The 23,334-nt window shown below is 44.9% G+C and overlaps 1 protein-coding gene across 1 annotated transcript in view; it reads left to right on the top strand.

The window, feature by feature from the left end:
- aldh1a3 (aldehyde dehydrogenase 1 family, member A3) overlaps positions 1-23,334 on the top strand; it is a 110,712-nt gene that overhangs the window by 50,534 nt on the left and 36,844 nt on the right. The window contains exons 3-4 of the mRNA XM_073032825.1: positions 9,232-9,372; positions 22,667-22,796. Coding sequence (XP_072888926.1) covers positions 9,232-9,372; positions 22,667-22,796 — 271 coding nt within the window. The remainder of the gene's footprint in view (positions 1-9,231; positions 9,373-22,666; positions 22,797-23,334) is intronic.

Genomic DNA, 23,334 nt, shown 5'->3' with positions numbered 1-23,334 from the left:
GATTCTGGAAAGGTGCAATAATAACAGGGTTATTGTGGTGGGAGATTTCAATTTCCCAAATATTGATTGGCATCTCCCTATAGCAAGGGGTTTAGATGGGCTAGAGTTTGTTAGGTGTGTTCGAGAAGGTTTCCTGACACAATATGTAGATAAGCCTACAAGATAGATAGATAGATAGATAGATAGATACTTTATTCATCCCCATGGGGAAATTCAACTTTTTTTCCAATGTCCCATACACTTGTTGTAGCAAAACTAATTACATACAATACTTAACTCAGTAAAAAATATGATATGCATCTAAATCACTATCTCAAAAAGCATTACTAATAGCTTTTAAAAAGTTCTTAAGTCCTGGCGGTAGAATTGTAAAGCCTAATGGCATTGGGGAGTATTGAGGAGAGACTGTACTTGATCTGGTATTGGGAAATGAACCTGGTCAGGTGTCAGATCTCTCAGTGGGAGAGCATTTTGGAGATAGTGATCACAATTCTATCTCCTTTACCATAGCATTGGAGAGGGGTAGGAACAGACAAGGATAACTGGAGAAAGGGGAAATATGAGGCTATCAGGCAGGAACTTGGAAGCATAAATTGGGAACAGATGTTCTCAGGGAAACATACGGAAGAAATATGGCAAATGTTCAAGGGATATTTGCGTGGAGTTCTGCATAGGTACCAATCAGACAGGGAAAAGATAGAAGGGTACAAAGGCTGTTGTAAATCTAGTCAAGAAGAAAAGAAAAGCTTACAAAAGGTTCAAAAAACTAGGTAATGATGGAGATCTAGAAGATTATAAGGCTAGCAGGAAGGAGCTTAAGAAAGAAATTAGGAGAGCCAGAAGGGGCCATGAGTAGGCCTTGGCAGACAGGATTAAGGAAAACCCCAAGGCGTTCTACAAGTATGTGAAGAGCAAGAGGATAAAACATGAGAGAATAGGACCAATCAAGTGTGACAGTGAAAAAGTGTGTATGGAACCAGAGGAGATAGCAGAGGTACTTAATGAGTACTGTGCTTCAGTATTCACTATGGAAAAGGATCTTGACAATTATAGGGATGACTTGCAGCAGACTGAAAAGCTTGAGCATATAGACATTAAGAAAGAGAATTTGCTAGAGCCTTTGGAAAGCATCAAGTTGGATAAGTCACCAGGACTAGATGAGATGTACCCTAGTGGGAGGTGAGGGAGGAGATTGCTGAGCCTCTGGTGATGATTTTTGTATCATCAATGGGGACAGGAGAGGTTCCAGAGGATTGGAGGATTGCAGATGTTGTTCTATTACTCGAGAGGGAGTAGAGAGAGCCCAGGAAATTATAGACAGGTGAGTCTTACTTCAGTGGTTGGTAAGTTGATGGAGAAGATCCTGAGAGGCAGGATTTATGAATATTTGGAGAGGCATAATATGATAAGGAATAGTCAGTATGGCTTTGTCAAAGGTCGTGCCTTACGAGCCTGATTAAACTTTTTGAGGATGTGACTAAACACATTGATGAAGGAAGAGCAGTAGATGTAGTGTATATGGATTTCAGCAAGGCATTTGACAAGGTAACCCATGCAAGGCTTATTGAGAAAGTAAGGAGGCATGGGATCCAAGGGGACATTGCTTTGTGGATCCAGAACTGGAACTGGCTTGCCCACAGAAGGCAAAGAGTGGTTGTAGACAGATCATATTCTGCATGGAGGTCGATGACCAGTGGTGTGCCTCAGGGATCTGTTCTGGCACCCCTACTCTTCATGATTTTTATAAATGACCTGGATGAGGAAGTAAAGGGATGGGTTAGTAAATTTGCTGATGATGCAAAGGTTGGGGGTGTTGTGGATAGTGTGGAGGGCTGTCAGAGGTTACAGCGGGACATCGATAGGATGCAAAACTGGGCTGAGAAGTGGCAGATGGAGTTCAACCCAGATAAGCGTGAGGTGGTTCATTTTGGTAGGTCAAATATGATGGCAGAATATAGTATTAATGGTAAGACTCTTGGCAGTGTGGAGGATCAGAGGGATCTTGGGGTCTGAGTCCATAGGACACTCAAAGCTGCTGCGTAGGTTGACTCTGTGGTTAAGAAAACATATGATGCATTGGCCTTCATCAATCGTGGAATTGAATTTATGGGCCAAGAGTTAATGTTGCAGCTATATAGGACCCTGGTCAGACCCCACTTGGAGTACTGTGCTCAGTTCTGGTCGCCTCACTACAGGAAGAATGTGGAAACCATAGGATGTGGATGTGGGTGCAGAGGAGATTCACAAGGATGTTGCCTGGATTGGGGAGCATGCCTTATGAGAATAGGTTGAGTGAACTCTGCCTTTTTTCCTTGGAGCAACGGAGGATGAGAGTTGACCTGATAGAAGTGTATAAGATGATGAGAAGTATTGATCGTGTGGATAGTCAGAGGCTTTTCCCCAGGGCTGAAATGACTAGCATCAGAAGGCACAGTTTCAATGTGTTTGGAAGTAGTTACAGAGGAGATGTCAGGGGTAAGTTTTTACGCAGAGAGTGGTGAGTGCGTGGAATGACTGCCGGCAATGGTGGTGGAGGCAGGTACGATAGGGCCTTTTAAGAGTCTCTTGGACAGGTACATGGAGCTCAGAAAAATAGAGGGCTACGGGTAACGCTAGGTAATTTCTCAGGTACGTACATATTCAGCATAGCTTTGTGGGTCGAAGGACCTGTATTGTGCTGTAGGTTTTCTATATTTCTATGTAAAAAGGACAATGTAACGATGGTCATGGGGATTTCAAAATGCAGGTAGATTGGAAAATCTGGTTGGTGCTGGATCTCAAGAGAAGGAATTTGTAGAATGCCTTGTGGATGAGCCCAGTATAGAAAGGCAATCTGGATTAGGTGTTGTGTAATGAACCAGATTTGATTAGGGAGCCCTAAGGAAGCCAAGCTGAACAAATGATAGAATTCGCCCCGAAGCTCAATAGAGAAAACCTAAGTTCAATTGCACCGAAATTACAGTTGGGTTGAGGTAACTAAGGAGGTATGAGAGAGTAGCTGGCCAAAGCTGACTGCAGGGGGATGCTAGCAGGGATGATGGTAGAGCAGCAGAGCTGGAGAATCTGAGTAATTCAGACAACACAGGATCAGTTTATCCCAAAGAAGAGGAAGCATTCTAACAGGAGAAAGAGGCAATCATCATTAACAAGGGAAGTTAAAGACAGCATAAAACAAAAGAGAAGGCATACAGTGGATTTCTTCTCCCGCATCCCTAAATAAAACAAAATTAGTGGAAGTGAGAGGATTGGGAAGCTTTCAAAAACAGACAGCAATTTAAAATAAAACAAGACAGAAAAGATTAAATATGAAGGTAAGCTAGCAACACAGAGTCCTGCCATCTTCAGAAGTTTTCTGATGACTCTGCCATAGTTGGATGCATCAGCAAGGGAGATGAGGCTGAGTACAGGGCTACGGTGGGAAACTTTGTCACATGGTGTGAGCAGAATCATCTGCAGCTTAATGTAAAAAAGACTAGGGAGCTGGTGGTGGACCTGAAGAGGGCTAAGGCACCGATGACCCCTGTTTCCATCCAAGGGGTCAGTGTGGACATGGTGGAGGATTACAAATACCTGGGGATAAGAATTGACAATAAACTCGACTGGTCAAAGAACACTGAGGCTGTCTACAAGAAGGGTCAGAGCTGTCTCTATTTCCTGAGGAGACTGAGGTCCTTTAACATCTGCCGGACAAGGCTGAGGATGTTCTACGAGCCTGTGGTGGCTAGTGCTATCATGTTTGCTGTTGTGTGCTGGGGCAGCAGGCTGAGGGTAGCAGACACCAACAGAATCAACAAACTCATTCATAAGGCCAGTGATGTTGTGGGGGTGGAACCGGACTCTCTGACGGTGGTGTCTGAAAAGAGGATGCTGTCCAAGTTGCATGCCATCTTGGACAATGACTCCCATCCACTCCATAATGTACTGGTTAGGCACAGGAGTACATTCAGCCAGAGACTCATTCCACCGAGATGCAACACTGAGCGTCATAGGAAGTCATTCCTGTCTGTGGCCATCAAACTTTACAACTCCTCCTTCGGAGTGTCAGACACCCTGAGCCAATAGGCTGGTCCTGGACTTATTTCCACTTGGCATGATTAACTTATTATTATTTAATTATTTATGGTTTTATATTGTTATATTTCTTCACTGTTCTTGGTGCAGCTGTAATGAAACCCAATTTCCCTTGGGATCAATAAAGTATGTCTGTCTGTCTGTCTGTCAAAAAATAACATCAAAGAGGAAACCGAATGTTTTTCAGATAAATAAAAAGCAAATGAGAGGAGAAAATGGGCATCAGACCACTAGAAAATGACGGTGGAGCGATAATGTTGTGGAACAAGGAAATGGGGGAAGAACTGAGTAATTATTTTGTATCAGTCTTCATTGTGGAAGACACCAGCAGTATGTCAGAAATTGAGAGTGTCAGAGGGCAGAAGTGAACGTAGTTGCTATTACTAAGGAGAAGGTGCTTGGGGAGCTGAAAGGTCTGAAGGTGGATACGTCAGCTGAAACAGATGGACTACACCCTAAGGTTCTGAAAGATGTAGCTGAAAAGATTGTAGATGCATTAGTAACAATCTTTCAAGAATCACCAGATTTGGGTATGGTTCCTAAGGACGAGAATATTGCAAATATCCCTCCACTCTTTAAGAAGGAATGGAGGCAAACAGTATGTTTGCCAGTTAGCCTGACCACAGTGGTTGGTAAGATATTAGGCTCCTTTATGAAAAATTATGTTTTAGGGTATTCGGTGGCACATAATAAAACAAGTCAAAGTTAGCATGGGTCGAAGTTCCTTCCCTTAAGAAGAAATTTTGCCTGGCAGATCTGTTGGAATTCTTTGAAGAAATAACAGGCAGAAGAGACAAAGGAGAGTCAGTGGATATTGTTTACTTGGATTCTCAGGAGGCCTTTGGCAAGTCGCTGCATGTGATGTTGCTAAACATGATAAAAGCCCATGGTATTACAGGAAAGATAGCAGCATGGTTGGCTGCCAGTGACTCGTGGTGCTCCACAAGGGTCAGTGTTGGGTCCACTACTTTTCACATTATTTGTTAATGATCAGGATGATTGAAATGGTGGCTTTGTGGCCAACTTTGCAGATGATACAAAGATAAGTGGAGAGGTAGGTAGTGTTGAAGAAGTGGGGAGTTTGCAGAAGGATTTCGACAGATTCAGAGAATGTGCAAAAAAGAGGCAGATAGAATAAAGCATAGGGAAGTGTATGGTCCTGTGCTTTGGTAGAAGGAATAAAGGCATAGAGTATTTTCTAAACTGAGAATGAATTCAGAAGGGGACTTAGGAGTCTTAGTGCAAGATTCCCTAAATGTTAACTTACAGGTTAAGTTGATAGCAAAGAAGGAAAATGTAATGTTAGCATTCATTTTTGAGAGGATTTGAATGTAAAAGTAAGGATGTAATGGTGACACTTTATATGGCATTAGTCAAGTTACGTTTGGAGTATTGTGAGCAGTTTTGGCTTCCATATCTATGAAGGGATATGCTGGAACTGGAGAGGGCCCATAGGAGGTTTAACAGAATGATCTTGGGATAGACACAAGATTATTGTTAAAGATTATTTTAAACAAGAGAAGAATTAGCCTTATACATTGAAATATCAACACATACAGTGAAATGCATTGTTTTGCACCAATGACTAACACATTCCAAGGTTTGTGATTGTGTTGGAGTGGGGCTGCCCACAAATGTCATCGTGCTTCTGACATCTACCTAGCATGCCCACAGGTCACCTACCCTAACCGGTATGTCTTTGGAATGTGGGTGGAAACTGGAGCACCCGGAAGAAAGACACTCAGACACGGGGAGAATGTACAGACCATATAACCCAATCAATCAATGATCACTGGCAATCTAAAGCGATGGTGGTAACCATTAGGCTACAAAGCCACTCTAAATATTGCTCTGAACCTGGAATCAGTGAGATGTACTTCTAGTCCAGTAATAACACAACTGGATCTCTGCTTGTCATTTAACACCAAGTCCCATTTTATTCATCCCCTTATGCCCCACGCACTGGCGATAACTTACAGTGGCAAGTAACTTCTGTGAAGGGGGAGCAGGGGGATCACTGGACTGAGAGACACCAACTCTACCAACAGGCCACTGCACCACGGTGACGTTAATGTGCGAGGAGCATTTGACGGCTCTAAGCTTGTACCTAGAGTAAATACAAGCCTAGAGCCTCATTCTTCTAACCTCCACTGTGATCTGCCCCTCATTCCTCTAAACTCCAGAGTGGAGTTCAGAAGAATCATCTCATTGAAATCTACCAAATATTGCAAGGCCTATATAGAGTGGATGTGTAGAGGATGTTTCTGATAGTGGGAGATTCATGACAATAGGGCACAGCCTCAGAACAGAAGGACATTCCTTTAGAGCAAAGGTGAGGAGGAACTTCATAAACATGACAGATTGTGCAGATGCTAGAAATCCAAAGCAACACATACAAAATGCAGGAGGAACTCAGCAGGTCAGGCAGCATCAGAGGAAAGGAATAAACAGGCCGAGACCTTTCATCAGGACTGGAAAGGAAAGGGGAAGAAGCCAGAACAAGAAGTTGGAGGAGGGGAAGGAGTCCAAGCGAGAAGGTGACAGGTGAAGCCTGGTGAGGGGGAGGATAAGGTGGGTGGGGACGGGGATTGAAGTGAAAATCTGGGAGGTGGTACGTGAAAAAGGTAAAGGGCAGAAAAAGAAGAAGAAATCTGGTACAAGTGGAGAGTGGACCATGAGAAAAAGGAAAGGAGAAAGGACACCAGGGGAGGCGATGTGCAGGTGGGAAGAGTTAAGCGGGGCACCAGAGTGGAAAATGGAAGGAGAGGGAAGATAAAGGGGTTTCAAATTACCATGTTAGAGAAACTGAACTTCAAATGATCAAGTAGGAGGCTACCCAGATGGAAAATCAGGTTTTGCTCCTCCAACCTGAGAGCAGCCTCGTTGTGGCAGTAGAGGAGGCCATGGATTGACATGTCAGAATGGGAATCAGGGTTGGAATTAAAATGGTTGGCTATTGGGAAATAATGCTTATAGTGAACAGAGGAAAGGTGCTCGACAAAATGCTCCCCAACCTACATTAAGTCTCACCGATGTCGAGGAGGCCGCACCAGGAGCACCTGATACAGGAAGTGCGGAGCACAGCCCCAGGGCCATTTTTAAATTTGCTGATGATACCATTGTCATTGGCCAGTTCAAAGGTGGCGATGAATCAGCATATAGGAGGGAGATTGGAAATCTGGCTGAGTGGTGCCGCAACAATAACCTCTCACTGAATTTCAGTGATTACTGACTTCAGGAAGAGGAAACCAGAGGTTCATGAGCCAGTCCTCATCCGGGGATCAAAGGCGAAGGGAGTCAGCAACTTTAGTTTCCTCGGTGTTATAATTTCGGAGGATTTGTCCTGGGCCCATCATGTAAATGCCATTACAAAGAAAGCACAGCAGCACCTCTACTTTCTTAGAAGTTTGTGAAGATTCAACTAAAAAGATTCATCTAAAACTTTGACAGACTTCTATAACTGTGAGGTGGAGAGTACTGTACATTGACTGGTGCATCACAGCCTGGTATGGAAACACCAATGCCATTGAATTGAAAAACCTACAGAAAGTAGTGGGTACAGCCCAGCCCATCATGGGTAAAGCCCTCTTCTGCATTGAACACGTCTACATGGAACGCTGTCGCAGCAAACAACATCCATCATCAAGAACTCTCACCATCCAGCACACGCTCTCTTCTCACTGCTGCCATCAGGAAGAAAGTACAGGAGCCTCAGGACCCACACCACCAGGTTCAGGAACAGTTATTACCCCTCAACCATCACGCCCTTCAACCTCACTCACCCCATCACTAAACTGTCCCACAACCTATGGACACACTTTCAAGGGCTCTTTGTCTCATGTAGTTGATATTTATTGCTTATTTATTTATATTATTGTTTCTTCTTTTTGCATTTGCACCGTTTGTTGTCTTCCGCACTCTGGTTGAATGCCTTAGTTGGTGGTCTTTCATTGATTCTGTTATAATTATTATTCTACAGATTTGTTGAGTGTACCCACAAGAAATTTAATCTCAGGGTTGTACATGGTCACAAATATGTACTTCGATAATCAAACTTATTTTGAACTTTGAACCCTTGCCCAATGAGGCAATGTCAAAAGACAGACACAGAATAAACTATATTGTAAAGTTCTGCAAATATGTCTGCACTGAGGCAGAAAATAACAGGAATGAAACTGCCAAGACACTCAGTGTCCCTCTCTATGATGCTGCCTGTCTTACTAAGAGGTACCTATATCAGATCAATAATGGGGATTGCTCTCCTGATGATGTTAAGGTGGAACTTTATTCTGTCATACTTCATCCGTAGAGCAGCACACAAAGTTTGAGAAAACTCGTCCAGTGTATGTCCATAGTTATGAAACAATTACTATAAGACCATGAGACATGGGGCAAATTTAGGCCATTCAGCCCATCGAATCTACTGTGCCATTCGATCATGGCTGATTTATTTCCCCTTACCCCATTATCCCACCTTCTCCCCGTAACCTTCGACACTGTTACTAAATAAATACCTTTCAAACTCCACTTTAAGCACGTATATCCAATGACTTGATACCCACAGCCATATATGGCAATGAATTCCACAGATTCACGGCCCTCTTGAAATCAAAGTTCAAAGTAAATTTAATATCAAAGTACATATATGATACCATATATAACTGAGAGATTAGTTTTCTTGTGGGCATTCACAGTAAATACAAGAAACACAATGGAATCAGTGAAAGACTCTACCCGACAGGACGTACAACAACCAGGGTGCAAAAGACCACAAACTGTGCAACACACAGTGAGAAAAGCAACAGGACAATAACAAACTGGACTGGGCTGTACCCACTACTTTCTGTAGGAATTTCCACTCAAGGGCATTGGTGTTTCCATACCAGGCTGTGATGCAGCCAGTCAATACACGCTCCACTATACACCTATACAGGTTTGTCCAAGTTTTAGATGCTGAATCTCCACACACTCCCGTGGAAGTAGAGACCCTGTGTGCTTTCTTCGCCCAGGTTTGACATTTAAATTTAAAGCAGTGTGCCACGTTGTTTTCAAACTTATAGCGGTGTTTCACCGCAGACCAAAGTGAATTTCAACCACAACATGTCCTAATGGTGTTAATGCCGCCAAGGTAATTTCATCTACTCTGCCCTTTGTTTACAGCCTGACGTGGATAAAGCAGTGGAGGCAGCACGAGCAGCGTTCCAGCAAGGTTCCCCGTGGAGAAACCTGGACACTTCAGCCAGGGGAAGACTCTTATGTAAATGGGCTGACCTCATTGAGCGAGACCGACACATCTTGGCCGTAAGACACGATAACATAAAGTTCTATGCGCACGTCTGTTATGTGATTGTGAATAGCAGACTATCGTGGTATTGGTGTCAACTCTTGTACTTTGTCCTTTGTGAAGTTTGATCGAATGCTGCATTTATAGACCTTAAAATTATCTTCTCAAAACATCCAGTTTTATGTAAATTTAATTTAATTATTGGAAGTTACAGGGGATTGTAAGTATGGAATGTTTTGTGGTTATAGAATTACATCATATACACTATAAAGAACAAGTGGGGTATTGCTAATAGCAACCAGCAATTATTAATAGAGTAATTTTGTATGTTGATGATATTCTGCTTTCTTAAAGAATTCTGTTACCGATATTTGAACTGAACAAAGAACGTGTAAATAAGTAACAGAACCAAATTAAGGATCCGTTATCTATAGTTGAATAAAGTATCTCTTCTTCAAATGAAGAAAACTCTTGTAAGATTGACTATTGGTAAACGCATGGTTTACTCCATTTGACAGATGACAATTGGTGCTAGTTTCTTACAGCATTATACGGAATCAGAGAGAGAGACGCAGCACAGAAACAGATGCTTTTGCTCATCAGTGACATCCCTTTAGAATTTCTTTAGTCAGAAGGCCACGAATATGTGGAATTCATTGCCGCAGATGGCTGTGGAAGTCAAGTCACTGGGTATATTAAAACAGAGCTTGATAATTTCTTGAACAAGAGATAATCTGCAGACGCTGGAAATCCAAGCAACACACACAAAATGCTGGAGGAGTTCAGCTGGCCAGGCAGCATCCATGGAAAAAGTCCTGCTGAAGGGTCTCGGCCGGAAACGTCGACTGTACATTTTTCCATAGATGTTGCCTGGCCTGCTGACTTCCTCCAGCATTTTGTGTGTGTTGCCTTGAAAACTTGTTGATTAGTAAGGGTGGCAAAGGTTACGGGGAGAAGGCAGGTGATTGGGGTTAGAGCAGAGTTCCCAAACTTTTTTATGCCATGGACCAATACCATTCCAAGGGGTCCAAGGACCTCAAGTTGGAAACCCCTGGGTTAGAGGGTTAGTATATTAGCTATGATGTAATGGCAGTGCAGACTCAATGGGCTGAATGGCCTAATTCTGCTCCTGTGTCGTCTGGTCTAAGTTGACCATCAGTCATCCAATTACACAAATCTGATGTCAGAAAATATAAAGCAGGTTTGATCTACATGTAGAGCAGCAGAGATGATTAAGCAGTGAGCAATAATTTTAACAATAAACTGCAAAATAACAAGCCATGAGGAGCCACAAAACAAGAGAGAGCAGATACTGAACACGACAAGGCAACGAGGTAACTGAAGGTGAGGAGCAACTGGTTGAGGCTGGCTGGTTTGAATGAGTGAACAAGGATTGTGGAAGAGAGCAGGGTTTAAATGGGCTGCAGGTGATGATTTGGAAACGAGGAGCAGTGACTCCTTTTAGCTGGGTGGAGGCTGGGAGACGCCTGGCTGTGGAAGCCTAATAGGACTTCTCCCTGCTACGGCCAACACTTGATGGTCCAGGGTGATCCCGGATTTATCCTGCGTAACCCTTCAATAAGCAATAGCTGCAAGATGGAACTGGACGGCAGCCAAGACCTCTCCCCCGGGCGGTACCCTCACCATTCGGTGAGGCATGGGGTGTGTGGCATCATTGGGTGATGCCATCAACCGGCAAAACGTACACTGGTCCTCATTTCGCCTTCCTTGCTTCCGGAGGTGGGTTGAGTGGTCCACGGCCAGTGGGCTTGGAGGCAGGACACGTGGACGGTAGGGATCATAGCAGCAGGAGATGGTAAGTGACTGTGTTGATGCAATCGGTCACCTTAATGCGACCAGTGAACCGAGGCGAGAGCCTGCGGGAGTTTGTGCACCAGGCCAGTCATCAGTGGACAGCCGGACACTGACCACAGGCTGGAGTGGTCTGACTGGGTGCCAGGCAGCGTTAGATACGGTTGGAAGGTAGGATGGCATTCCAGCAACGGCAAACTGATGAACAGGACCTCTGGCATTGGCTCTTCTGTAGGTAACCACGAAGCACTTCAAAGTGTGACATACAGTACCTGTGGCAGAGGAGATGTGGTGGGATCGTTTGGCCCAGAGCAGGTAGCTCTTCCATGTGAAAGGCGGGTGAAGCATCGCAGGAGCTTCTCCGCTAGCTGATTGGCTGTTTCTGACTGTCCATTGTTCAGCGGATGATAGCCGGAGGACAAACTCACTAAGGTGCAGAGTAGCGGGCAGAAGGCTTGCCAGAAGCGGGAGCTGGATTATGGGCCCTGGTCCGATGCATGGCCCTGGGGGAAGCCACGGAGGTGAACTATATCTTGTGGAACCAGGTCCACCATCTCAGCGACTGATGGAAGTCTGGGGAGAGCAGGTCCAGCATTGTCCTGATCCTTGTGGCTTCATCAGATGTGACAAACCCATGATGAAATCCATGGCGATGTGGAACCATGACCATTGAGGGACCAGCAGGGGCCACAGGAGCCCAGAGGGCCACTAGTTGGAAGAACTGGACTGGGCATATTGAGGGGCAGGCATTGATGAACTGGCATACATCTGCGATCATGCTGGGGTACCTGAACTGGTATTGCAGAAATATCCAGGGTCTAGATGGCCAGAGAGGGGTGAGTGGTGGGCCCACTAGAGTGCTTCAGAGCACACGGTCACCTGTACATGCGTTTGTCAGGTGAGTCTGCTGGAGCAGGCTTGTGCTGTAGGACCTGGTGGATCTGCTTCTTGTGGTCCCAGATGATCAGGGCGAGAATCTGGAGGACTCTGTAGATACAGTTTGGTGAAGATCTGGGTCCTGCAGTGTGTTTCAAATGCACTATCCATCAAGGGGAGAAGGTAGCAATTCTTCATGGTGAAATTATTGAGCCAACATTAGTTGGTACAGGGATGAGGACCCACATCTTTGTTTTTGACAAAAAAGAATCCTGGACCATCTGGGGGCTGGGATGGTTGAATGAAGTTGTGTTGTAAAGCTTCAGCGACGTAATCATTCATGGCTTAGGTCTCAGGAGGGGAGAAGGAGAACTGCACATCTTGAGATGGGGTGTTCCTGGGAAGAGGTTGATCTCACAGTCGTGTGATTAGTGAGGCAGCACGATGCTGGCTTCCATTTACTGAAGCCAATAGCCAAGTCCTGGTTTTCCTGCAGGAGATTGGTGAGGTGGAGAGTTTCCTCCGTCTCCTCGGACTTGCAGGGTGAAGTCAGCTGAAGTTGCAGACAGGTGGTTGGGCAGGTAGGTCCCCACCTCAGCAGGAAACTGGATGACCAGGTGAAGTGAGGGTCATGAGCAGGGAGTAACCAAGGATGAGAGGAGTGTTGGGCAAGTCGATAAGAAGGAATTGGATGAACCAGCAGTGCTCCCCAAAGCCCGTGTGCACAGGCCGTACGCACATGCTGACCATCCCAGACCTCAAAGGACATCTCGTCAATGGCCATAACGCGGAAGGGATGAGAGATAGGCTCGACAGGGAGCCCCAGCTGCACACACAGTGTCCGGTCCAGAAAGCATCGGAATCCACTGGAGCCTCCTGTGTGTGTAGAGCCGTCACGGTGTGGGGGAGAGAGACAGAGGGAGACAGACTATGGTGCTGGAATGAGAGACTGGCAGGTTGGGGCAAGGGAAGGGGGATGTGGGGGGAGTTTAGCAGACAGAAGGCCCCTCAACTCTATCTATTGCTACCATTTTCCTAGACGTAGTGGGTATTTGATGCATTGCTGAATGGTGGCTCCACAATAAGCGCACAAGTTGTTTCTCCACCGACATTCTTGGGGGTGGAGGGGGGGTGGTTAAGAGAGCTCTCCCTAATTGCATGGATTCTGGAGGCTTTGATGATTAGGTCCTGCAGTCTGATATGGTGTGGGGAATGGAACTGTGGTTCTGTCTGATGATCTCGAGGGTCGTTCCATGAGACACTGTTTGAAATGGAGGGCCAGAGCGATAAGGCTTTCAAGGGTAGACAGCATATCTTTCAAGTGCTCCGAGATGCCATGCTGGTAATAGGCCAGCATTCCAGCCACGTGAGTCTTGAACTCCGTGGTGTAATCCAGCGCCGACTGTAAGCATCGACTCAGGTGAAGAACCCAATGCGCTGCCTCCCATCCACATCCCAGATGGTCAAATGGTGCATCTCAGCGGTAAAATCTGCATTGTGGTGCTTTTCTTGTCCCACTTAGCGATGGGCCAGGTCAGAGGTCACCCAATCAAGAGAGGAATGATGAAGTCTCGGCCTGTAACATACACTGGGACAGGGAGTTGCAGCATCAGGGTGGGGATCTGTACGAGCATTCAGGCACTGGAATCTGGGGCTCCGAGGGAGGAGGTTAACTAGCACGGGGTTGCTGTCTCGAGACAGAGTTGGTTGAGAGTGGGGAGCAGGTGGTGAAAGGCCTCCTGCTGCTTCTTGATAGTGCGCTTCTGCCAGTGGACGACTTCCATTCGGCAGGCATACGCGGCTGCGTCAGTCGTTGGCTCACTCATCCTGTCAGCAAACGTAGAGGAGGCCTGACCCAAATGCAGAGCAGCAGAGGTGATAAAGCAGTGAGCGGTATCTTTAACAAAAATCTGCAAAATTGTAAGCGACGAGGGACCACAAAATACAAGGGGACAGATTCCTAACACGGCAAGGCAACAGGGAGCAACTTGACAGCCAGGAGCAATTGGCTGAAGCTGGCTGGTTCGTGTGGGTGAAGAAGGGCTGCGAATGAGAGCCTGGGTTTAAAGCAGTGAGTGGTAACCAGCCACTGGAACAGCAGTGGCTGGTTCGTGTGGGTGAAGAAGGGCTGCGAATGAGAGCCTGGGTTTAAAGCAGTGAGTGGTAACCAGCCACTGGAACAGCAGTGGCTGGTTCGTGTGGGTGAAGAAGGGCTGTGAATGAGAGCCTGGGTTTAAAGCAGTGAGTGGTAACCAGCCACTGGAACAGCAGTGGCTGGTTCGTGTGGGTGAAGAAGGGCTGCGAATGAGAGCCTGGGTTTAAAGCAGTGAGTGGTAACCAGCCACTGGAACAGCAGTGGCTGGTTCGTGTGGGTGAAGAAGGGCTGTGAATGAGAGCCTGGGTTTAAAGGGCTGCAGATGATGATTTGAAAAGTGGAAGCTGGGAGGTTCTTGCCCGTGCAAGTCTGACATCCCATGTTAACCCCTTTCTTACCTGTATTATTATTGTTGACCAAAACCTTCCACTAATTCCTTGCGGGGTTAATCTTCCCATGCTGAGATGTCAGGCAAGAGTCAAACAAGTGGAGGTGGAGCCACCGATTGTGGTAGCGGTTGAGTTGTTGTCTGAGTTGTTGTTGTGTGACAATGTTGGCATCTCGCATGTCTTGGGACACATGACCTTTCTCCAGCAAAGACACAGAAGCTTGTGTAGATGATACTTGCTGCTCTTCAAGACTTCAGAGGGAATTCCATCTTTCCCTGGGGCTTTCCCGATGGATTTGCTGAGCTCCTCCATGGATGGCAATGTATCACGCATGACTGGCAAGTCAGTCAGTGCCTCCAGGGCAGCATCAGTTACCACGTTCCGGGTCACATACAGCTCCGGGTGTTGGTCCGTGATGACTGCCCCATTTTTAGACTTCAATGGGGTTGTCTTGGTTGTTGAAGAGCCTGTTGTTGACCTGATGCCATCTTGCATTTCCGCTCTTGGCAGCCGATTGGATTTTGCTGCATAAATTCAGCCAGTGGCTGTTCTGCACAACGTCGAGCAGTTTGGGGCACCTTGTTAGTAGCAGCTCGGAGGGCGTTGCGTGTGCTGGTGTAGGGGTTTTGCTTGTAGGCCAACAGGGCATCTGTATAATACAACTACAGAAATGTGTGAGACAGAAGGGCCCTTCTAGACCCCCTTGTCCATGCCGACCCTGATGCCCATCCAAACTGATCACATTTGCCTGCATTAGGCCTGTTTCCCTCATCACCTTTCCTAGCCAAGTCCCTGTTCAAGCATTATAGTTGTATCTGCCTACACCACCACGTCCTCTAGCAGCTCATTCCAGAAAAACCTTCCGTAAGTTATTGAATAACTTGCCTCTCAAATCCCCTTTACATTTCACTTCTCTTCTCTTACATCGAGTTCTAGAATCTCCTGACCTGAGAAAAAGGCTCTCTACCCTACTTATGCCCCCATAATTTTATAAACCACAATAAGGTCACCCTTCTGCCTCCAATATTCTAGGGAGAATAAATCCAACCTATCCTATCTCTCCTTATTACTACTGTCGTCTTTTCCAGGCAACATCTCTCTCAGTTGCCATCACAACCTTCCCTAACTGTCCTAGCCTCCCATTTGTATATGGTGGAAGCATTGATAAGATTTCCTATCACTCTCCTGGTGAATGGGGTGTTGCTTATTCTGTTTTATTTTTGGATAAAAATTTATCTAGGCATTATTCCATAGTAGCTTAGGGCTTCATGACTGCTACCTCAATGGCCTTTCCATCTTCAGGTTCCTCATTCCATGAGAAATACATCAAAATGGCTGGTCAGTGATCTTTATGATGGTGGAGACTAACATGGACCATCTGCTTGACATTTGCATTTGCTGGGTCTTTAACACTAATACTGTTGAGCCTGACCACGGAGCTTCCTCCTGTTTAGGTGCAGAATGTGATAAATCTACGTTTTTTTCTCAAATTTGTCAATGGATGGACAATTTAGCCTTGCCTTTACCCTGTATTTGTGTTGTTTCTTATATGAGCAGCTGAGAAGAGTAGCCTCACCATGTTTTGTAAATTTTGAAGATATTTATCCATATTCAAAAGTTATACAATATTGGAAATCACTTCAATGTGTCAACAATGAGCCTCCTGTCCTCACAGTAACTGAAGAGTGAAGGATTGAGCAGAAGGGGAGTTGTTAAAGTCTTACAGTATATAAAGCTTTGCTCTTGATGGGTCCTCTATGATGAGGTTTGTGATTTGTTGTCAGTCTTACCATGTTATCCACTTACCACGGTTATAGTTTTAAACCACTTGGTGGAGAATTTTCCAAGAAGTAGACGAGGCAAGACTTTGTGCTCACAAGGAAGATGGATTGACCATTACTATTTTTTCTTGAAGGAATGTTGGGTGAGTTTCTCATGTTGGCTCCTTTGCCAAGTGATGCACCAAGTCTAGCCTCTGTGTCTAGTGAGTGTCAGTCAGTGATGGCACTGCTGACCCAATCTTGGTTCTGGATGTGATAATCAGCAAGACCGTGACGTTCTCTGACCTGAAGCCATGAGGCTTTATTGAGTCCAGGTCAATATCTAGCATATTTAACTTTGTATCAATGTGGGTGGTGATGCTGGGTATTGACAACAGGTCAGATAAACCTCTCAACCCTGTAACCTGACATCTCCAAGTTAACTCGGAAATTCTGAGGGAGAAACCAGGAATAGCGGTTCATAAATCGAATCCTGACACTGATGCTGACACCTATTCTGTGAGGGCACGCTCAAGCTTCATAGAGAATTTGTAGGGAAAATTAAAGATTTTGCTGAGCCTTAGAGACAAAATTAAATTTCATAAAGTGACTGAATCATTGCTGATTGATCTGGTTAATTATCCAAATGTAATGTATATTGTTTCCAGATCACTTAAACGGTATTAAGAGGGTAGGCAGGGTATTGAAAGTCTCGAGGACAACTTCTATCCCACCGTTATCAGACTCTTAAATGGACATCTTGTACGAGAAGATGGGCTTTGGCCTTGCAGTCTATCTCATTATGATCTTGCACTTTATCATTCGTCCACACTGCATTTTTTCGGTAGCTTTGATATTTATTCTGCACGCTTATTGTTTTCCCTTATTCAAGCTCAATGTGCTGTTTAATGATTTGATCTGTATAAATAATATGCAAGACAAGATTTCCACTGTATCTTGGTACAACGTTAAACCAATACCAATACCAACATAATCAGACTGAGCAAGGAATCTGGGTTCCCTTTCTTATCAACTATTTGTCAGTAAGTCGTATCTTACAATTATCTTTACTTTCTAATATCCTTTCAAGTGCTAGCAACTTTATATAACTGCATTTTATATTTTCCAGGGTTGAATCCAACCTGCAATGTTACTATCTTTCCTTTTGGTTCGTCCTGACGAAGGGTCTCGGCCCGAAACGTCGACAGCGCTTCTCCCTATAGATGCTGCCTGGCCTGCTGTGTTCCACCAGCATTTTGTGTGTGTTGTTGTTTGAATTTCCAGCATCTGCAGATTTCCTCGTGTTTGCTCTGCAATGTTACTGATCACTATGTGGCTGCCCCACCCAACTTTTCATAAAGTTCAAAGTATATTTTTCAATCGGAGCACATATACGTCACCATATACAACCCAAATGAACCATATACAGATTCATTTTCCTGTGGGCATGCTCAGCAAATCTATAGAACAGTAACTATAACAGGATCAATGAAAGACTAATGAGATTGCAAATCTGTGCAAATGCAAATATGAATAAATAGCAATAAGTAACAAGAACTTGAGATAATGAGATACAGTCCTTAAATTGAGATCATTGGTTGTGGGAAACATCTCAACAGATGGGCAAGAGAGTGTAGTTGTCCCCTTTTGTTCAGCAGCCTGATGGTTGAGGGGTAGTAACTGAGAAGCCATTTGGAGAGTTAGGGACCTCACATTTTTTTTCTCGGAGAGCTCAATCAGACAGCATCAAGCACGGAATAATCTATTAGGGTTAATAGAATAATATAATTATCCCACATCACAGCACAAGATGACAAGCTGAATTAATTTTCACTAAATGAAGGCAGATTGTTGCTGTGATATATTTCCAAGAAACAAAGACCTTTATAAATTAAAGGAATGATAGACAATGGACTATCTCAGGATTGGATAAGCCCTTTTGTGTTGGTGATGATTCTATTACGGAAAAAGAGAAAAATGATACAACCACATTACAAATACTTCCTACAATAGAAAAATAGCAGAGAGTAACTCAATAGCAAATAAATAGCTTTGAGTCAAGTTCAAATGCACCTGGCCAAGAGCACATAGGCTGAAAACTTCAAGTTCTTTTCATGTTGACATGAATAAAGCACAAACCTAACTTTGATGATTACAAATATTTAGTTTGTCAGCCGCTTTCTCCGTCGTTATTAAACACAGTAATCAAGTCAGCCTGCTGATGTCGAGATCATTCCGTCAAGGGCTGCTACATAAGTGGAATTTGCTCCCCTTTAGAAAGGTTGTCTGTAACAAGGGAGTCAAGGGGGTTGTCACTGTGTAATACAAGGAATGGATGACAGTTCCTTCATTTGGGGCAATAGAATAGGTTCATGTTCCATTCTCCAGATTACAACGCAAAGGGGAGGAGGACATATTGTGAACAGAGGGGTCTGTTGTAAATCAACTGAACCCTGATGCCTTTTCAGATGAATATAGTGAGGCATTATTACAAAAAGCATGTGCTTTCTTTGCATGATCTTGAAGATTATTCAACCCTCAATCAAAACAGAACTGACAATTTGCCATCTGATCCTTATCGCACTCTCTGATTTAGTTGATATCAGTGTCGTTACTGCCGATCTGCTTTAAGATGGTGCTGGTGAATCTCAGCGATTTCTGGCTGGTGGTCAGTGAAACAAGGAAAACAACTAAGTTCTTGGCTAATCACTCTTTTTCTGGTAAACGATCATCGCCCACTGACCTAAAAGCCTCATCACTGGCCCTAGAGCGTACCGAAGCAACTGACCCACTGTTTGGATGACAATTTAGGTGCCGGGCCAGATTGAAAAAGGTCAGGGTATTGAGGCCCAAGGTGAGGGGTGGTCCGGTTCAGCTCGCTGCTCTGCTCAGTGTCAAACTAGGGGTCTGTGGACAGACTCTCTCTCTGAACTTCAGTTCCGAATGCTATTTGCTTGCATTTATTGTTTGCATGATTTGTCTTCTATCCCTCTCTGCACATTGGGTGCTTGACGGTCTTTTACAAATGTTTCTTCTCGTGTTTCTTTGCTTTGTGCTGCCTGTTAGGAGATGAATCTCAAGTTGTATAATGTATACATACTTTAATAATCAAGGCACTTTGAACTTTGGTTGTTACTTGTTCCATAACCACCATTACCAAAACAGATAAGCAATTACCGTGTTAGAGACATCGAGTCAAACAGTGCAGAAACAGGCCCTTTCTCACTAAGTGCCAGTACTTAATTACCCTTGGTGATTCAAATACTCATTGAGACACTTGTTAAATATTATGAGAGCCTCTGCATTCACCATCTCCTCAGTAAGTGTGTTCCCATCGCCCGACGGTCTCCTGGGTGCAGAAGTCCTTCAAAGGTTGCTTGCTCTGGTTTGGTGTGGGGGAGTTGGCTTCTGCAAGAAATGGACACAGAGATGACATCTCAAAAGACTCTGTTGACCATCAGCCAGGCAATACACAGGAAGACGCTTTGCTGAAATTGATTGCAGGATCACTTCATTGGTTATAAAGTTCCTGTGGTCCCTGTAAGTTCATTACAGAGTGGAAGTGTACTTCTTTAACTTTCCTTTGAACTTTCCGAATCACCAGAGAACAGCTGGATCTCAGCATCGCAAACCCTTACTTCCACCATAGCAGGGACGAGATCTTGCCGTTTTACTGCAAGTGTCCCGTATCCTACGTGTCCATACATCCCTGCCAACTGGATAATGGCAACCTGGCCACCCTACTTCTTTCAGTGACAGCCTTGAGGAAGGAGCGAGAAGCAGTCATGTTTACTGGGATTTATGAGAGTCCTTAGTTCTCAGAGCTTGCAGGGCCTGAGTGTTTGTGCTTCAGAGTAGCTTCAAGCTGTTGTGGATGACTTGACAAGAGCAATCTTTGATGTGGTGATGCCTCCACGGTGTCACTGAAACTCTGCGAGGCACATACCCTGCACCTAGCAACTTGGCATAGAGCCACAGACACAAATATCTAGCAGTAAGGGTTCTTTAACACCGCAGTTTCCCAAGGGTGTAGGGTATCATCAATTGTGCACGTGGGCTCTTTCAGTCTGAATCAGGGCAGGCCTGAGAAATAGGGAAGGATAATAGTTGATGTGCAGATGGAGGTGGTGTCATTCTGGACAACTTCACCGCCAATGCAGGAGATAGTGAGAACTGGAGTTCAATTCAAACTGCTCGACAATGATAAAAGATTTGTGGGTGTTTAATAAAGAAACCCATCTCTCTTATTTGATCTTGGAAGATGAAAGCAGTAAACTTGATAAGCAACAGGTGCTGTGATGAGGAGCATATTAAAAGCAGAGCATCAGTAAGCAGTGTTTTGTAGCCTTGAAGTAACAATTCTATTGTCTGGACCACTGAAGAGAATAGAGCATGGCCCAGTGGATATGCTAGGGCAGGTTTAGTGTGCTGGGGCTTTCAGCCTTTAGTTAGAAATGTGGAGCCTGTAGAACTCCAGTAGGGCAGAGAACACATGCAGGGGTGCCCCGGTTGTTGAGGGGGTGAAGAGGCACCACTGTTACTGCTGATGGAACCCTGCTGTAGGGCCACTTGTGGCAACCGAGCACTAACAGATTTCTCAGCCATATTCCAGGACTGTGACTGTTAACATGGATCAGATTGATAGTCATTGTCATGTCTGTCTGTCCATCGAAGTACCAGGACTGCCCTACGATTTGCTCCCACGCTTAACGTGATGGCCAGCAGGTTTTCCCGAGGCTCTCTTTGGGATGTCACACATAACTTGGTGTGTGAGCGAAGATGTTCCTTGAAACTGTTTCACATAATTTTGCCGCTATGTAACATGGCACAGTAGAGGAACTTAGGCTGTTGGAGCTAGAAAGAGCAATTCTCTCAGAGATTAGCTGAAGAGCTGGAGGTCTCCTGCTGAAAGGTATTCCTCACTTCAACCTTCCTTTTCCATGTGCACTAACTCAAGGGCACTAATGTGAGACAAAGGCAAGGGCATTAATAGTCATAGAGTCATAGAACACTACAGCACAGAAACAGTCCCTTTGGCCCATATAGTCTGTGCCGAACTATTAATCTGCCTCATCCCATCAGTCTGCACCCAGACCATAACACTCCATAGCCCTTCTTCCATCCATGAATCTATCCAAACTTCTCTTCAATGTTGAAATCGACCCTGTATCCACCACTTCCACTGGCAGCTCGTTCCATTTCCTCACCAACCTCTTGAGTGATGAAGTTCCCCCTCATGTTCCCTTTAAACATTTCACCTTTCACCCTTAACCCATGACCTCTAGTTCTAGTCTCACCCACCCTCAGTGGAAAAAGTCTTCTTGCAGTTACCCTCATAATTTTGTATCCCTCTATCAAATCTCCCCTCATCCTTCTACACTCCAGGGAATAAAGTCCTAACCTATTCAACCTTTCCCTATAACTGAGGTCCTCAAGTCTTGGCAACGTCCTTGTAAATTTTCTCTGCACTCTGTCAACTTTACTGGCATATTTCCTGTAGGTAGGCTGAGGTTAGAATGACACAATACTCTTGTGAAGTTATGAAAAAGAACATATAGATGCAAATCAGGAGAAATGACACGTGAGGACGAAGCTCATGATTCCACAGTCAGCAAATGCATACACAAGGCATTCCATCGCCTATGAGACCCTAGTAGGATTGTGCTGGCATAGTCTTCACTTGACTGGATAAATGCCACTCTCCATGACATCACTTTGTTCACAGAATACACTGCAGAAACTCACCTAGGCTTACTCCGGTCCATCGTCAGTACATCCTGGGCTTGTCAGAGCCTGCAAGATCACACACCATCAAACATCATTTTGTTTATTTATCGATGAGATACGGTCTGGCCCCTTGAGCTGTGCCACCCAGCAATCCCCCAGTTTAATCCTCGCCTCACCGTGGGACAATTTAAAATTTACTAACCGGTAGGTCTTTGGATTGAGGGTGGAAACCGGAGCACCCGGGGAAGCCTATCCATTCCACAGGGAAAAATCCCCTTACGGGCAGCGGTGGGAATTGAACCTGGGTACCCTGCACCGTAAAGCAGTGGGCGAACCATTACACTACCATTCTCTCCATTATAAGGTCAAAGGTGGGAAAGGCGTTTGCATGATGCTGCGTTCCCTTCCAATGACACAGCACCGTGTGTGGTCACTTGCAGCAAGATCCACACAACCTCATGGTTGTGCTAAAGAGTGGCAAGCCGGGTTTTCGTCACAAAACTGGCAGGCAGCGACCACCCCACAAGAGAAGGTCGAGCCTCTCCTGGGATAACATCCCACTCAGTAGGTGCGAATTACTTGCGCCTGTTTTCAGGGCGGACTGATTCATAGACCAATGTTTTCTAAATCGGCTATTATTTGAACTTGCCAGACCCTTGAAACGTTGGACACGGGCAAGCCATTTCTGCAATCATTTGCCATCGACTTGGAGGGATGTATAAGGACCCTGCGTTACTATGCTGGCTGGGCAGATAAGATCCATGGGAAGAGTATACCAGTGGGTGAGTTGCTCACTTATTTTGGAATTTTACTGTTTATAGAAATAAAATTTGGTAACACTCCTCTACTAACTATGTGTGATGCTTGCTTATACCACTGGACCTGGGACTTCTGAGGTTGAGAGAGTGGAACTGCCCCAGTGCAATGGCTTCTTCACTTCAAAAACTCTCCCACACAGGTTTCCTGTCAGCGTGGGGCACAACGGACAAACACCACCACCATGTGGACGATTTTCACACAGAAGAGTATAAGAATGGCACCCAAAAATGAGAGTGTGATGGTTGTGACAGAGGCAAGGAGAGTCAGTGATGTGCATAGAATCGCTTCTCTCCATGTTAGCATGATATTCAACTTGACAGCGTCTTATTTTGGCATTGCTCCAACAAATTACTGGGCTAAGTGCTTATTGCCTGACACATAATGACAGGATGAGTGAAAGATTCTCCTGTGCGTGTTCCAATATCCTAAGGTGTTTTAAAATGCCACAGTTTTAGAAGAATGTGTAAAATTAAATTCTGGAGGGTTGTGTTGTAACAGCGA

Source organism: Hemitrygon akajei, chromosome 30 (genome assembly GCF_048418815.1).
Source record: "Hemitrygon akajei chromosome 30, sHemAka1.3, whole genome shotgun sequence".
Lineage (NCBI taxonomy): Eukaryota > Metazoa > Chordata > Chondrichthyes > Myliobatiformes > Dasyatidae > Hemitrygon > Hemitrygon akajei.
The sequence above is the reverse complement of the archived record's forward strand: the minus strand, read 5'-3'. Positions and strand labels throughout refer to the sequence as shown.